The sequence below is a fragment of the Drosophila nasuta genome, chromosome X, assembly GCF_023558535.2.
Source record: "Drosophila nasuta strain 15112-1781.00 chromosome X, ASM2355853v1, whole genome shotgun sequence".
In the NCBI taxonomy this organism is placed as follows: domain Eukaryota; kingdom Metazoa; phylum Arthropoda; class Insecta; order Diptera; family Drosophilidae; genus Drosophila; species Drosophila nasuta.
Window position 1 is genome coordinate 6,219,860 of NC_083459.1, and position 15,843 is coordinate 6,235,702.

Below are 15,843 nucleotides of genomic sequence, written 5' to 3' on the forward strand. Positions count from 1 at the left end.
AGAAACCAGGCTTCAATCAGACTGAGCTCACTTTGCAACAGCTGAGATGCTTCGTCTCGAGAAGAGCTTGTTGCCAGAATGGCTGTATCGTCAGCATATGTTGCAATGGTGCAATTGTTTGTTGCTGGCATATCTGCCGTGTATAGAGTGTAGAGGACTGGTCCCAGTACACTCCCTTGAGGAACGCCTGCGTTTATGAGAAATAGTGTTGACGTATCATTTCTCTGCTGAACGTAGAAGCATCTTTTCGACAAGTAGGATCTCAGTAATAGATAGTATGGGGCAGGTAGCCAATTCTTTATCTTGAAGAGCAATCCATTGTGCCAAACACGATCAAACGCTTGTTGAACATCGAGAAACGTAGCAGTACAGTATTTTTTGTTCTCAAGTGCATATACAATTTCATTAATAACCCTGTGACATTGTTCAGTGGTGCCGTGGCCTCTTCTAAATCCGAATTGATATTCTGGAATGATGGCAAGTTCGTCCAAAATTGGCAACATCCTCTTAAGTAGTATTTTTTCAAATACTTTCGAGAATATTGTCAACAGACTAATGGGACGGTAGGATGATAGTTCAGCTTCTGGCTTGTTTGGCTTAAGGATCATAATGATTTCTGCACATTTCCATTGACTTGGGAAATGGTCTAGCCTGAGAATAGCGTTAAATACTAGCGTGAGAAATCGTATGCATTTTAATGGTAGAGTTTTGAGAGTGATGCCGTCTATTTTATCCGGGCCTGGAGATTTTTTATTGTTTAAGCATTTAATTTCTGACACGACTTCGTCAAAGTGAATTCTTTTAATAGGCAAGCTCATTTGACAAGGTGACCCAAGAAAGTTTTCTATTTCAGCTTCTGTCATAGGATTGTCAATGTCATTTGGCTGGAACACAGAGTGCAGGTGTTGTGCAAATGCCTCAGCTTGTTCTTCGTCAGATCTACACCAGTTTCCATTGTTTTTACGGATAATTAAGTTTCTTTTTGCTGGTCTCTTTAGATACTTAGTTGCTCTCCACAGGTTATACTCTTTGTTGCTAGAATTTGGTTCTAAATTTCTCAAATATGCAGCTAGAGATTCATTTCGTAAGTTGGACAGTAATTGTCTAAGCTCAGATGCAGCTTTGTTGTATAGTCGTATAGTCTTTTGTCTGCAGGATAGTGAGTTTCTTGCCAACGTTTTCTCAGGTTCCTTTTGTGTTGAATCTTTTCTCGAATTTCAGTGGAAAGGTATAATTGGTTTGGTTGTTGGTTTCTGTGGGTATGATTTGTATTTATGTAGCTCGCTCTGTGAATTGTATTTGTGAAATGCTCCACAGCATAGTCTATTTCCTCTCCTGTTTTTAACGAAATGTCTAGAGTAATGGCTTCTTCAAGGTAGTTTTTAAACGCGTTAATGTCTGTGGAAGCAGAGATGACTTTATAGGGCTTGTCGAGCATATGAGCTATAGTGCTATAGGTTGCTATTATCGGAGAGTGATCTGAATTAAGATCGAAACTTTCCATTACGCGCATATGAGTTTGAGGGATACCAGAGAATGTTACGAAGTCAATCAAGTCTGGAGTTTTACGAGTATCTGTAGGCCAGTATGTAGGCTTACCAGTTGAGAGAGTTGTTATATTATTGTTTCGTATGCATTTATATAATTCGGATCCCTTAGGGTTAATTAATCTGGAGCCCCACCATGGGTGTTTCAAGATTAACAGTAGTATTTTATATCAAAAAAAAGTTTGACACACCATAAATATAAAAAGGAATTTCTTTGTTTTTTATATTTCTTTTAAAATTTCAAATCAAATTGTATTCTAATTTCTGATTCGATATTGATAATATAGAAGTAATTGTATAAAGCACTAGAGAAGACAGTTCATGAAGATTGTTTTGAGGTTTTATACCAAATGAAAGTTTGGTATTTTGTAACTTCAATAAATCATTATTTTTATAAAATGGAAACAACTTATCAGGATACTCCATAGAAAAAAAGTAATTATATAAATAATATATAATAGATGATAAAAATTGTTTTTCTTTATTTCTCTTAAAAACCAATTAAATTGAGCTTTTATACCAAATCAATGTTTTGGTATTTTTTAACTTCAATAAATCATTATTACCATAGAATTGAAACTACTTATTAGGACACTCCACACTTTAACATTTTGAAAATTAGAGAAGTTGTTTATTCTAAACCAAAGTTGAACTTTAAAAATGTCACTATTATATTATGTTGTTAGTATATATTGTATTATAGTATTTTGAATAATTGTAAACCCCACAAAAATTCTAATATTTCTTAAACATAGGTAGAAAAGGAAAAAAACATCCTAAGTATCAATTATTAACAAAATACAGTATCTAACAAATCCTAGAGTAAAGCTGCTGCAAGTTTATGCAAATGTCGGACTTTCGACATTATTATTATTGTGTTATACGTTTGTCTTTTGTTAATTATAAATATGTATATTTGTGAAACTGTGGGTATATACAGATGTATGTATGTACCGCTTAGTGTGTGTATGTTTAATATATATATATTTATATATAGTGTGGATACATGTTGATTCATTGTCTATATACCACGTAAAGAAAAAGGTATATGCACATCTGGTTTATGGTCTTGAGTGTTTATTTACTGGGATATCGGATCTACATTCTACATCTGCATACTGCATACTGCATACTATATACACATATACACATGGCACATTATTTAAACACTAACACACACATATACACACACACATGCATTTAACATTCATTTAATTATTTATGTAAAATTAGTGTGGATGTAAGAAATGAATTTAGAGAATCGTCGTGCTGCTTCAGCGTTCGCTTCACAGTTGAAACACAAATCTCATTTATGTGTTTTGTCGGCCAAGGATCAGCTACAACTACATACATATATTTTAAGGCTTTTACCCCTTCCCCCTGTTGCTAAGTGTAAACCGTATGGCTAAAGAATCATCAATACAACAACAAAAGAAAACATACATATAGTACAATATATATCACATGCATAATATTGTTATTGTGTATGTGTTTAGCTGCCATATTCTATATACATTACTACTACTATAAATACTACTATTTATGACTACTACTATTTCTACTACTACTATCGATCTATCGATTTTTACCGCTATTCTGTTTTAAACTGACCAAAACATATATCTTTTTCGATTCTCTTTTTTTTCGTTTCCGTTTTCTCTTCATTTTTCCAGCTTTTATGCTTTGCTACACACAAGACGATGCCAACGCTGAAGGAGGTATGTACTTGACTATAAACCTGAAGCTTAAACTTAAACACACACACACACACTACCACACACACACACACACTTACACACTTACACCTACACCTACACATATTTATAGTATATATATTAATAAAGATATTTACACAAAGTATTATAAACTACAAAAGGAAATTGAATCAAACTAATTCGACACTCACACAAGATCAATCATATATTTGTGTATTTGTATTTATTGTTTAACACACACACACACTCACTCACTCACACACACACACTTACATATTAAAGTATTCACTATTAGTTGTCGATCGTATCAAACATTAGAGAACACACTTTATCAATCAAGAATACCTTTTTCACCCAGCTCATTCCACGATTTCTCTTCCATTTTCTTGTGTTTTCGTTCGTGTCCAATTAAACAAAACATACATACATACATATATACATAAAGAACATAAACAATTGCATAAGTCATATAAATTAGTTATTAAGTACATATTAATATTTGTTCTTTATTTTATTTCGATTTAGTTGAACATTTCCTATTTATACCTTAAACTACATTTCTGATCTACACTGCTATAAGTGTATGTATTTAAGTAAATATACATACATACATACATTCTATGTCTATGTATGTGTGTACATATGCGATTGAAAGAGTCTTTCGTATGTACATCTCTTATACATAAATACATATGTACATACTAACGTAATCTATACATAGTTAGTATCGATACCAAATACCAAATATAAAATATGATTATTATTATTATTATTCCTACATGTAACTACTAGTTTCTCTAACTGCATACTATGATTATTATTATTATTTGATTTCATTTGTTTCGTTTAGGATTGTGTATAACTCTTACTCTTCTCGTACTCTGTTGATGTATGCAACCGCATACATTTACATACTTACATACGATTGTGTATGTCTTGAAAATTTCTTCATATTTTTGTCCTCGTTTAAATTGAATATTCTACTAAAATAATATCCACTTATTATACGATATCTTTACGTAATTGCTCAAGTAGAACAATTCATATTGATTGCAATAGAATACTACTAAAGTTAATGAGACTGCGATACACATTTGTCCGCTTACCGATTGAATTACTATCGTATAACTATCGATAAATGTAGATAATGGTTTTCTTTAAATTTTGAATGTAGTTTGATTATAATACAAAGTATCAGAAATTCAACGATTAACAATAATGTTGTCACTTTAAAAAGATTTACATTTATCAACCTAAAGACAGGATTTTATAATTGCTGTTTTGAAAATCGTATTAGTCAGTTTTACTATCGTTCCGATTAAAACACAATTTTATCGAACACGTTCGATAGTTCATTTAATTTCATTTTAAATATATATTCAGAGTTGAAATTTAATCTTTCATCTAGGCATTTGATTACATTATATAGATCAACTTTATATATATGTACATACATCTGAATAACTGTATATAATTACATTTCTGTGTGCTATATTCGTCAGTTATTGTGTTGTGTTAATTTAAGTTAATTAATAAGTAAGTGTATACTTATTAAGTGCTTACATTTACACTTGTCTCAGGTCTCTCTCAACTCAATTTGCAAAATCCAAGACAAGAACTCCACATGACTTGAAGGGGGTGATTTCATTTTAGATTTTCCGTGTAGTCCTTTTGACTTTTTTTTGGTTTTTTACAATACTTGCATTTAGTTTTTGTTTAGCATATTTACATTAAAGTAAATCTCAATTGAATCAATTCTTAAGACTAGCACTTTGCGCCCTGTAAATATTCACATTCTAAACGTGAATTGTCTGCTCAACTATCGGCAAGAATAATCGGTATACTATCGATAAGTTGAATAATAATTCATAATAGAAGAAGAAAATCTCCTCTCACCAATGACGAACACGTACACGAAAACGAACACGTATCCTACACATTTACTACACTCTCTAAATACACACACACTCACACAAACACACACCACAGATTGTCTTAAATATTGCAGGGTATTAATAAACTATAACGATGATTAATTGTGTTTATCTTTTTCTTTCTTTTTTCTTTAATAAATGATTTCCGTTTTGACTAAACCTCTTTGTGTGTGAACTCTTTTGTATTTTTCGTTCAACAACAAATAATATATATTTGTCGAAATATATATAAATATATCTATATACATAATATGTACAAAAATATATAAACTGCTTCATATATTTTCTGCTGCCTCCTGCTATTATTCGACTCTACTACTACTACTACTACTACTACTTCTATCATCACTCTACTACTCCTACTACTACTCTACTACTTTTGAAACTCTAATACTCCAACAAAAAACAACAACTCTGTGTGTTAATCGATACGACATTGTTATAATTTCGTTACGTTTGATAATTTTATTTACTATATACTATACTATATCTATATCTATTTATATATTGTAATTAAAAACGAAAAAAAAACTACAACAACAAAAATACAACACAAATACCAACAACAAATACCCTTAATAATATCTATGAAATCTTGTCGATATTGATAATCTAATGTTCTATATACATATATATATTCTTGTTTTGTTTTTCTGCCTTTTTTCCACATTCATGCCATTAAACCCTTATACCACCATATATCATATACTTTTCTATATAAATATATATCTATATATATCGAACTATATATATATATATATGTGTGTATATATGTTATCACCATGCGCTCGTTCATACTACTGCGACAACAATCACAAAATTGATCAACTATCTCCTCCGTATACAACATCATATAACCAATCAACCAACCAACCAACCAAATCAACTAATCTCAACCAATCGACCAACCTCTATTCGATATATATCGTATGTATGATAACGCATTGCGCACAGGCGAGATAATCTACAGAGTGGAATTACCCGATATGGAGCAGATAACATTAATCTACTTGGAGAATAATGATGCTGACTATCGTAAGTCGAGCAACTAAGCCAACAATTAAACAAACAAAAAAAAGATCCAAACCAAAAATAAAAAACATATAAATGCAACAAACAGCTATAAAAGGCCCTTAAATATTACAAATAAATTAATAAAAAAAAAGCTTACGTTTATTATCAAAACTATATAGGTTATCAATCAAAAACAATATCAAGAATATATATTTTTGTTCAGTTTTTTTTCTATATACTCTCTTCTTTTTGGTTTCAAACAAATTTTTGTTATCAAACAAAACGAAAGTGCAAGCAATTTTCATTTTAGTTAGTTTAGTATTTCCTATTTCTCTCGCTCTCAAACTGTCTCTCTCTCTCTCTCTCTCTCACACACTTTCTATCGCTCTTAACCCAAGTGTCATGCTCTCTCTCTTGCTCTCAGGCTTAATCACTCATGCTCCTCTTAATAGATCTCTATTGTGTTTTTCTTTTTGTTTTCATAACTTTCGATTAGCCTCATTCTTAACAAAAGTATTAGCAGAGCATTTTCATAATTTATGCAAAAAGGGTATTCCACAATTATAAATAAAAATACTTTTCAGCGATATAAATTTTGTAATAATCACACATTTAGTTACTAACCTAATTCTTACTACCTTCGGAGTCTTATACTTGCAGTTAGTAATATATTTTTTTTTTTTCTTTTTGAAATACTAACGATATTTTCGTATAAAAAACAGTTAGTTATCAGTGTGTTTCGTTTACTATGTTAGGCAGTGTATTAAATAAAAAGATCTTCCTCAAATAGAGTTTTGTAGTTTTCTTATTCCGTAGCTTAGACACAGAGACACAGTCTCAATCTTTCCCGTTAACTTGTAGAGTTTAGTTTTAGTTATTGCAGTGCGTTAATTTGCCTGATTCTTCTTCTCTTGTATATTTTCCAATCGTTTTTCTTTGTCATATTTTGCCATTTTTCTTTTTTTTTGTCTTTCTCTGATTGACAATTGCTTAGTTTCGTGCTGTGCTTTGATCTGCCCACTTTTATTCATTAATTGCAAATTTTCCTGTAGCAATGCAAATGAAAAACCGACAAAAAAAACAAAACAAAATGAATACGTAAATCCAGTCGAAAGCCTTTTTCAACACCGAATTAGATGTATTGTTATTGTCATTAATCGTTATCGATATCGTACCATTTTGCACGCACATTTCTCTCACGCTCTCATTTATCGGAATCGATCAACTTAATGCTCTCTCTGTCTCTCCCACACACACACACAAGAGGAAACCAAAAAAAAATACCGAAAGAAAGAAATCCCTCTTTAATTTTAATTACTTCTATGTACTCGTAATAGTTATATAAGGATAAACAAAAAACAGGGATGCGAAACGAACGACTATCGTTAGTGTTAATAATTGATACCGATGTATGATGAATATATATCTTGATTTTCAAAAAAAAAAACAAAAGCAAAAATGAAGATGAATAAAAGTGTTGTTTGATTTTGACCAAGTGTTGTTCCACAATTATTACAGACGGTTGTGTCACAAAAGAAGAAAAGAATTTCATCGAAAACATAGTTTATTCATTTATGTTGGTTTCCGTATTTAACCCTCTCCCCATTGGCATCATTTCTTTTTGATTCACTAATCGAAATAGTTGTATCTTAACATGAATTGCAAATGCTGTTACAGAGTGAGTAAACTATAATTTCAAACCACAAACAAAAATCGAATCGACACCGCAACCGCAACCGAAACCGATTACCGAATTCCCCGTTTAGTAACCACACACCAACCACAACCACCAACCACCAACCCCCCCTTTTAGGCTTCTATATATACGATATAATGTACCACATAAATGTATAGTCTAGTTATTTAAGTAATATACATATATAAATATGATTAAAAAGAAACTAAACTTGAGATCATATCGTTCATCATTTCTTGTCACATTTTGTTGGTCTGTTTGGTCTCTGTACTTTCAACTTTCTACTAATTTATCAAACACACACACACACACACACACATACACACATTGATTTCCATTTATTATTTGTTGTGTTGTTGGGTTTTTGTTTTATTCTTATTAAGTATTTGATAATGATTTTGGTAATGTGTATGCAACAATTAGTTAGTTAATTAGTTAGTCAACCAACACACACTCACACACACACACACACCTACATACATATGTAATTGTAGTTAAGTTTTGGTGATTGTAATTTCGTGTATTTGTTGCTCGCTCGTCTAGAACATAGCACAATTATTTTGGCTGTAACTTTGAATATGATACAAAGTATAATATATCGAATATCGAATCGACCATTATGTATATATGTATGTAATACAAAACGATTTCATTTCAATCTAGAAATCTTAATCTATATGATACAAATATTGATACTGATTTTGAATTACGAATTATTACGAATTATGAATTATGATTTATGAATTTATGACTTAGTCTTATGATTATGATTACAAATATTATTATTCAAATGGCAGTTAATTTTTGCTGTTTCTTAACCACCAAAACAACCCTGCTCCCTGCCCCCAGCCCCGCCTCCTTTTTGAACCTCAACCCTAAACCCGCTTCCTCCACGTCTATTTTTTCATTTTTTGCTTCAATTTCCATTTTTTAAGATTATTTCTTTTCATTTTGCCGTATCCTCGAATTGACGTATACTTAATGTAGCTCACAACTTTCTTTCTTTCTTGCAATATTTTTTTTGCAAGCTTTATGCTCGTTACACACTAAATCTTAAACTTAGCTCTACCTGTTTAACTTTTTTGAACCTTTAGCTAATGATTTTGTGAAGCTGAGAGCCATCGTAAACCAATTTTTTAAATGCTTGAGGATACCAGAAAAAAATGACAAATGACAAATGAAAAATGAAAAAAAAAAGAAACATTTCCCCCTTTTTCCCTTTTGCGCTGTCTCTCGCTCTCTTCTCTCTTTCTCTTACACTCTCTATTATGTTTTTTTGTTTTATCTAGCTCACTTTCTTTCTGTTTCTTATGCATATGCGAATACGAAATTGATAAATCTATAACCGTATTTTACCTTTTATATATCTGGAAAATAAGAAATCTATATAATTTCGAACCCAACCCTTGCCCATCTACCCAACCCCCGTTCCCCCCTCGAAAGACCCTCTCTCCACTCATTCTGTACATTTGGTTCGTTATGATTTTGCACCCGCACAAAACCTAATACCATTGCCTACTATGCTTACAGCTTCTGAGGAGAACGTGCTGTCCTATGAGGCCGTGCAGCGTTTGTCCATCAACTACACACGTCCCGTCATCATATTGGGACCCCTGAAGGATCGCATTAACGATGATTTAATATCTGAATACCCGGACAAGTTTGGCTCCTGTGTGCCACGTAAGTATTGAAAGTACGGTATACTAAATAGATCCACATTAATCTACATTTAATGCCAACAGATACTACGAGACCGAAACGCGAATATGAGGTCGATGGACGGGACTATCATTTTGTGTCGTCGCGCGAACAGATGGAGCGTGATATACAGAATCATTTGTTCATCGAGGCTGGCCAATACAATGACAATTTGTATGGCACATCGGTGGCCAGTGTGCGCGAAGTTGCCGAGCGTGGCAAGCACTGCATACTGGATGTATCGGGCAATGCAATTAAGCGTCTCCAAGTGGCGCAACTTTATCCCGTTGCCGTCTTCATCAAGCCCAAGTCCGTGGACTCTGTCATGTAAGTTCAATAGTAAAGAAGAAGAAGAAGTTCAATTTATAATTCCGGCTTAACTTTTGCTACAGGGAAATGAATCGTCGCATGACCGAGGAGCAGGCAAAGAAGACATACGAGCGTGCTATTAAAATGGAGCAAGAATTTGGCGAATACTTCACGGGTAAATCACAACAAAATTGATATACTAAATGATGGCTTAATTCATAATTGAATTGCAGGCGTTGTACAAGGCGATACGATTGAGGAAATCTATAGCAAAGTGAAGTCAATGATTTGGTCGCAGTCGGGACCAACCATTTGGGTACCATCGAAGGAATCTCTATGACCAACAGCCACAACAACATGGACACTGCCGCCTCGAGTACGTTGTCGACCTGTCTCGAGAACAACCAACACACAAGCAACAACATCATCAACAAATCAGTCGCACTGATGCACCACAGCAACAACAGCAACAGCAACAACAACCACGACGATGACGACAACAATAACAACCGCAACAACAACCAATTTAAAGAAACCAAAAGCAACAAGAACAAACCAGAACAAGAGCAGCCAACTAGATGTTGTTAATGATTAGATGGTTATATATTATATATATAAATACTATATATACATATATATAGTTAAGAATCCAGATTTAGAATTTCCTCTCCCCCCCCCCAAAAAAAAAACTTGAAGAAGGATTCTAGATTCTTACAAATTGTCTCTGGTTTGTCGCTTGTTGTGTGGACAAAGCTGTTTTTGAACTGCAGCGGCGGCTGTTTAGTTTTAGTTAGAACAAAATTGATATACAAACAAAAACAAAAACAAAAAAAAAAGAAGAAAACACAAAAAAAAAAACACTGATTGCATATTAATACATAAGATCTAAGGCAGAAAATCGAATGCAGAATGCGAGTCAAGGAAGAGGAGAAGTCGAAGAAGAAGGAGAAGGAGGAGGAGGAGGAGAACGTTAGTGTTGTTTGTTTATGTTGATGTTAATACGAGAGTTATAGCGAGAAGTTAGAGTTATGTTGACGCTAATAATGATAATGATCGCATATTATTATTATTATTATGTTAGGATACATGTATATGTAAAAGTCTTTAAGTGCGACTAGCGTCAAATATACATATACTACGTTAATGATAGCAATTGAAAGTTGACACACGATGACGAAGATGAAGACGAAGACGATGTTGAAAATGAAGACGACGACGACGACGATAAGTTGGTGCATTTGTTGTTAGATGTATTGTATTTTTTTCCCCCACGCGCGCGCCTTTGCCTAATGCAACACACACACACATGACATGAATATGTACACAAACACACACACACACAGACACAACTCCCATGTAGCCTATAACTAACAGTAAAAGCGTCAGCAACGAGCAAGAGAAATAAGAAACACAGAGATGGGGAAAACAATAAGAAGAAGAAGAAAAACTTTCTTTCAATGCAAAAAGTCATTTTACTACTTAACAAGATTGTGGAAGAAGAAGCGTCGTGAAGAAAAAAACAAAACAAAACAAAACATAACAAATAAAAAGAAAATACATACACACACACACATACATAAGCATATTACGATCAATACAACATATACATATATAGTATATATACACACACACCGATACGGTTTAATTTTACAAAGAGAATATGCAACAACAACAAAAAGAAAAAAAAAACAAAACTCAAATGCCCCCAACAGAAGGTATTTACAATTTTTTTTATATAATATATATACATATATATATATCGACAGCAAACAATTAGCTAATGTTCAACAAAAAAGGAAAAACCAACAAAAATAAAAAAAAGCAAATACAAAACGAAAACGAAAACAAATTTATGAATTGTAGACAACGCACATAACTGCTAACTATACTTTATTATTATTATTATTTTTTTTATTCCTCCAACTCTTTTTGTTCTAAAGAAAATTTAGTAAAATTCAAAGTTTATTAATATTATTCTACTTTATATACATACATATAAATACTATATATATTTTTTTTTGGTTTTTTCGTTTCGTGTGCCCATTAATTATATATTATTTTGTCTCAGTCCTTTAATTTGTAATATGAATATATACTACTTATAAATACACACATACTATTTTGTAAATTATGAACTCTCTTTGAAACCCCGCCCCGCCCCGCCCGCGCTTATAAACAGTATAAATTGTACGTGCAGACAATTGATGAGAACAATTGAACAATTGTTGCATGCAAAATTCATTTCTTTCACATTGTTGTATTTAATAAACACAAAAACCTAAGCGAATTATATTAATTTAAATCTAAACAAAAGAAAAAGCAGTAAATGTAAAAAAAATAAACAAACAAAAAAAAAAAAAAAAAAAAAAAAAAAAAAAAAAAAAAAAAAACAAAACATATATTTCATCAAAATGCGTAAACACTTTTTACTCTCGATTCTCTTCTCACTTATATAAATATATACGATAGACACGCCTTTAAAAAGGATAATGTTTAACTGCGAAACAAAAAAGAAAACTTAAAGAAATGAAAAGATAGGAAAAAAAAAATGCAAATAATTTTGTAAATTCAAATGTGTGTTCACCATATACCACAACAACAACAACAACAACAAAAGATGTCCCATATAAGAAATGTGTGTTTTTTTTTTTATAAATATATATACGAGTAATTATAATAGAGAGTGTATCGAAAGAGCCACGACTGCGAAAATTGGGGATGCTAAAGGGCGATATAATAGGTATATATTATATAGTTAATATATGTATAGTAGAAAAAGTCTCTTATGTGATGAAGATGACGATGATGATAATGATGATGATGATAAACCTGAGCCCATTTTTGAATCCAAATAACGATCGTATCGTATATGGAACTTATGATATTGTATTAAGCTGGTCGTCGTTAATTACATTTTTTTTTTTTAGGTTTTTTTTTTGTATAGATAAGTATACGTTCACCCATAAGACCTTAAACTGCCCATTGTCCAGTCATGCTAGCGACAGTTTTCCATTCTAGTATTTACCCCACACTTGCAGGATGGGGAGTTTTATCTATCTAGCTCTATATATACTATATATACAAGAAAAAAGAAAACCTACATACTAGTACTAGTAGCCAAATCGCTTTCATCTACTGCCCATAGTTTCGATCAAATAAAAAACAAATATATATATATACGTATATATCGATATATATATATTCCGCCTTGCGCCATTGCATTATCTTATTAGTGAAGTACCTCACGCCTCTGTGTAAACAAAATCAAACGGAAAGCAATTTAAAGTACATAACAAAAAAAAAAAAAAAATGAAAATGAAAATGAAGAAATTTAAACATTATTGAATAGAGCAAAAACTTGGAGAGTGGACGACGATGTTCAAATAGCAAATAGATGATAATAAATATGAGAAAATACGTGAAAAAATGGAAAACTTTATTAATTTACTAACTAATGTATCATTTATAAAACTAACTACACACTATACATATACATATATCGTATATAGTATATATATAGTACTAACTTATATACATAGAACATCACAGTGCAGTTCATTTTGGATTTGAGAATTCCATAAAGTAAAAGGTAAACTGTTCCAAAGCCTTAAATGCAATTAATTAAAGCATTTACGAGTATATTCATAACTTACACACACACACATTCACACACACATTCACACACACATGCTTAATCATCCGAAGACCTATTTGTAATAACAAAAGAAACCGAAAAAAATGAAAAGAAAAGAAATGAAAAAAAAAAACAAAAACTAAAGACAATTTTTGATGTAGCCTTAGAAACATGTATGCAAGAATTTACCTAAAAGAAGAAGAAAACCCAAAACTGAATAAAAATGAATAATGAATAATGATGTACACACACACACACACACGCGCGCATACAGAGAGCGTACATATGTGTATGTATATATATATATATATATATATATTCATATACATAGTATGTATGTGATTTTGCGATTGCTAATACATATACATATATATACATATATACTGAGAGGCATTTAAAAACGATCCATTGTTATAAACGATTTCGTGCTACATCATTCAGAAAATCGTTTTACACACATTATGTGGAAGCATTTCATCAAAATGGTGCCTTTATCAGTTATTCTTGTTGTTGGTATGCAAAAAGAAGCGGAAGATGAAGAAGAAGAAATTAATAATAATAATAATAATATGCATAAATTTATATACCTAAGTACTACGATTATCGATATACATACTTACAAGCATACATTGTTTATATAAATAATGCATACATAACACACACTCACACACACACACACACACACATAGATGTGGTCAATATCAAACAGTTGCGGGCTGTGATTACGACGAGATGCGAGTTTTTGGAGCTCGTGCAACTGATCACTGCTTGACTCACACCCCCTCCCCTTCCCTACCCCCATCCCCAAAAATTGATAATTTATTAAATACAATACAATTATAACAATAATAATAATACTAATATTAATAACAACAAATGGTATACATCACACATAAAGAATGGATAAAAAAAAAAAACCACACGATATGTTTGTTATTGTTAACGATAGAGACAAAAAAAAAAGAAAAAGAAAAAAGCAAAGAAATTATAGAAAGGAGAACGTATGTACCTAAGTACAACTTATTCGATTGCCTTTTAAAGTTAAACGATTTGTTGTCCTTTGGCGAATAAGTGCTTTAAGATTACTTACTAACAGTTTAAATAATTTAAGTTACCCACACACACACACATGCGCACATACACACTCACACATAAAGTCAGCGAAAAGAAAAAGATAAAATTGTTTTCAAACCAGCGCTGCTATTGAGCTATATCGATGATCGGCTGAACGCTAATCGATAATCGATAGCTACATATGTATGTTGTGCAGCCCTGGCGTACATTAATTGAATTGATTGATTGCTCGAAATTTAAAAAAAATCAACTTCTCTACGATTTAAGTTTATTGATCTGATAAAGTTATATACGATTAATTAGGTATACTAGCATATACGATATACACACATACATACATACATAGAGAGTATGTTAATACATATTGCATGTGAGAGAACGTGCAACGTGCATTTGTATTTGTATGTAATTGTTGCCCGTGTGCAGCTGCTGAACTATTCCAATAATACTCAACAATAATAGCTAATAGCATTGCGTGATATGCTAACGCTCGGCAAAACACAAATCAGCAATCAACCTTAAGAAGAGAATTTCTTTTAAGTGCTGCGCATCTCTCTCTCTCTCTCTCTCTCTCTAATGTAATTCGCGGTCGTGGCCTAGAGTTGCATACAACAACACGAACACACACACACACATACGCTAGCACTTATGTACATACATACATACAGACACAGACTAACACACACACACACAAACATTGCTGTGTATTCGAAATTAATTATAACAAAAACAACAAAAAGAAACAAAAAAACATTTTGTGAATCAATCCTGTATTATTTATCATTTAATAGTTCATCAACAACAAAAAAGACAAAACTTAAAAATGCAAAAAAAAAACATAAAAAAAACCATGCGATATTCGTAATAAACATGAAATTCGATACGTAAACATTTTGTGTGTGTGTCATTTGCATTTGTAAATAATTTATGATGTAAGTACATAGGAAATTCATCGTAGTAATCCAATTAAATTTTTTTTCTAAAAAATATTCATATTTATTATACAATTTTGTTTTCTAAAATGTTTAGGAACATACATGAATTCTTCGAATTCTATTTATATTTATTACACATTCGTTCACCCAAAAAATATGCTAACATTAATTTATTTTGCAATTTATTGCTCGACCTCAAATATTACGTATACGCTGATTTTTTTTTTAGAAAATTCTTTAACTTAATTCATTTCATTTATTTTGCTTTTTATAACATTCTATATTTA

The 15,843-nt window shown here is 31.7% G+C and overlaps 1 protein-coding gene across 11 annotated transcripts in view; it reads left to right on the top strand.

Moving 5' to 3' along the window:
* LOC132797152 (disks large 1 tumor suppressor protein) overlaps window positions 1-11,450 on the top strand; it is a 37,858-nt gene extending 26,408 nt beyond the window's left edge. For 5 of the 11 annotated variants that reach the window (XM_060808679.1, XM_060808686.1, XM_060808684.1 and 2 more), the window contains 5 exons: window positions 3,221-3,265; window positions 9,437-9,586; window positions 9,649-9,931; window positions 9,997-10,088; window positions 10,147-11,450. In XM_060808679.1, coding sequence (XP_060664662.1) covers window positions 3,221-3,265; window positions 9,437-9,586; window positions 9,649-9,931; window positions 9,997-10,088; window positions 10,147-10,253 — 677 coding nt within the window. In that variant the 3' untranslated portion in view covers window positions 10,254-11,450. Of the gene's footprint in view, window positions 1-3,220; window positions 3,266-6,150; window positions 6,232-9,436; window positions 9,587-9,648; window positions 9,932-9,996; window positions 10,089-10,146 lie in introns of all 11 variants that reach the window. The other 6 variants (XM_060808685.1, XM_060808682.1, XM_060808683.1 and 3 more) reach the window with 2 other exon arrangements.
* The last annotated feature ends 4,393 nt before the right edge of the window (window positions 11,451-15,843 follow it).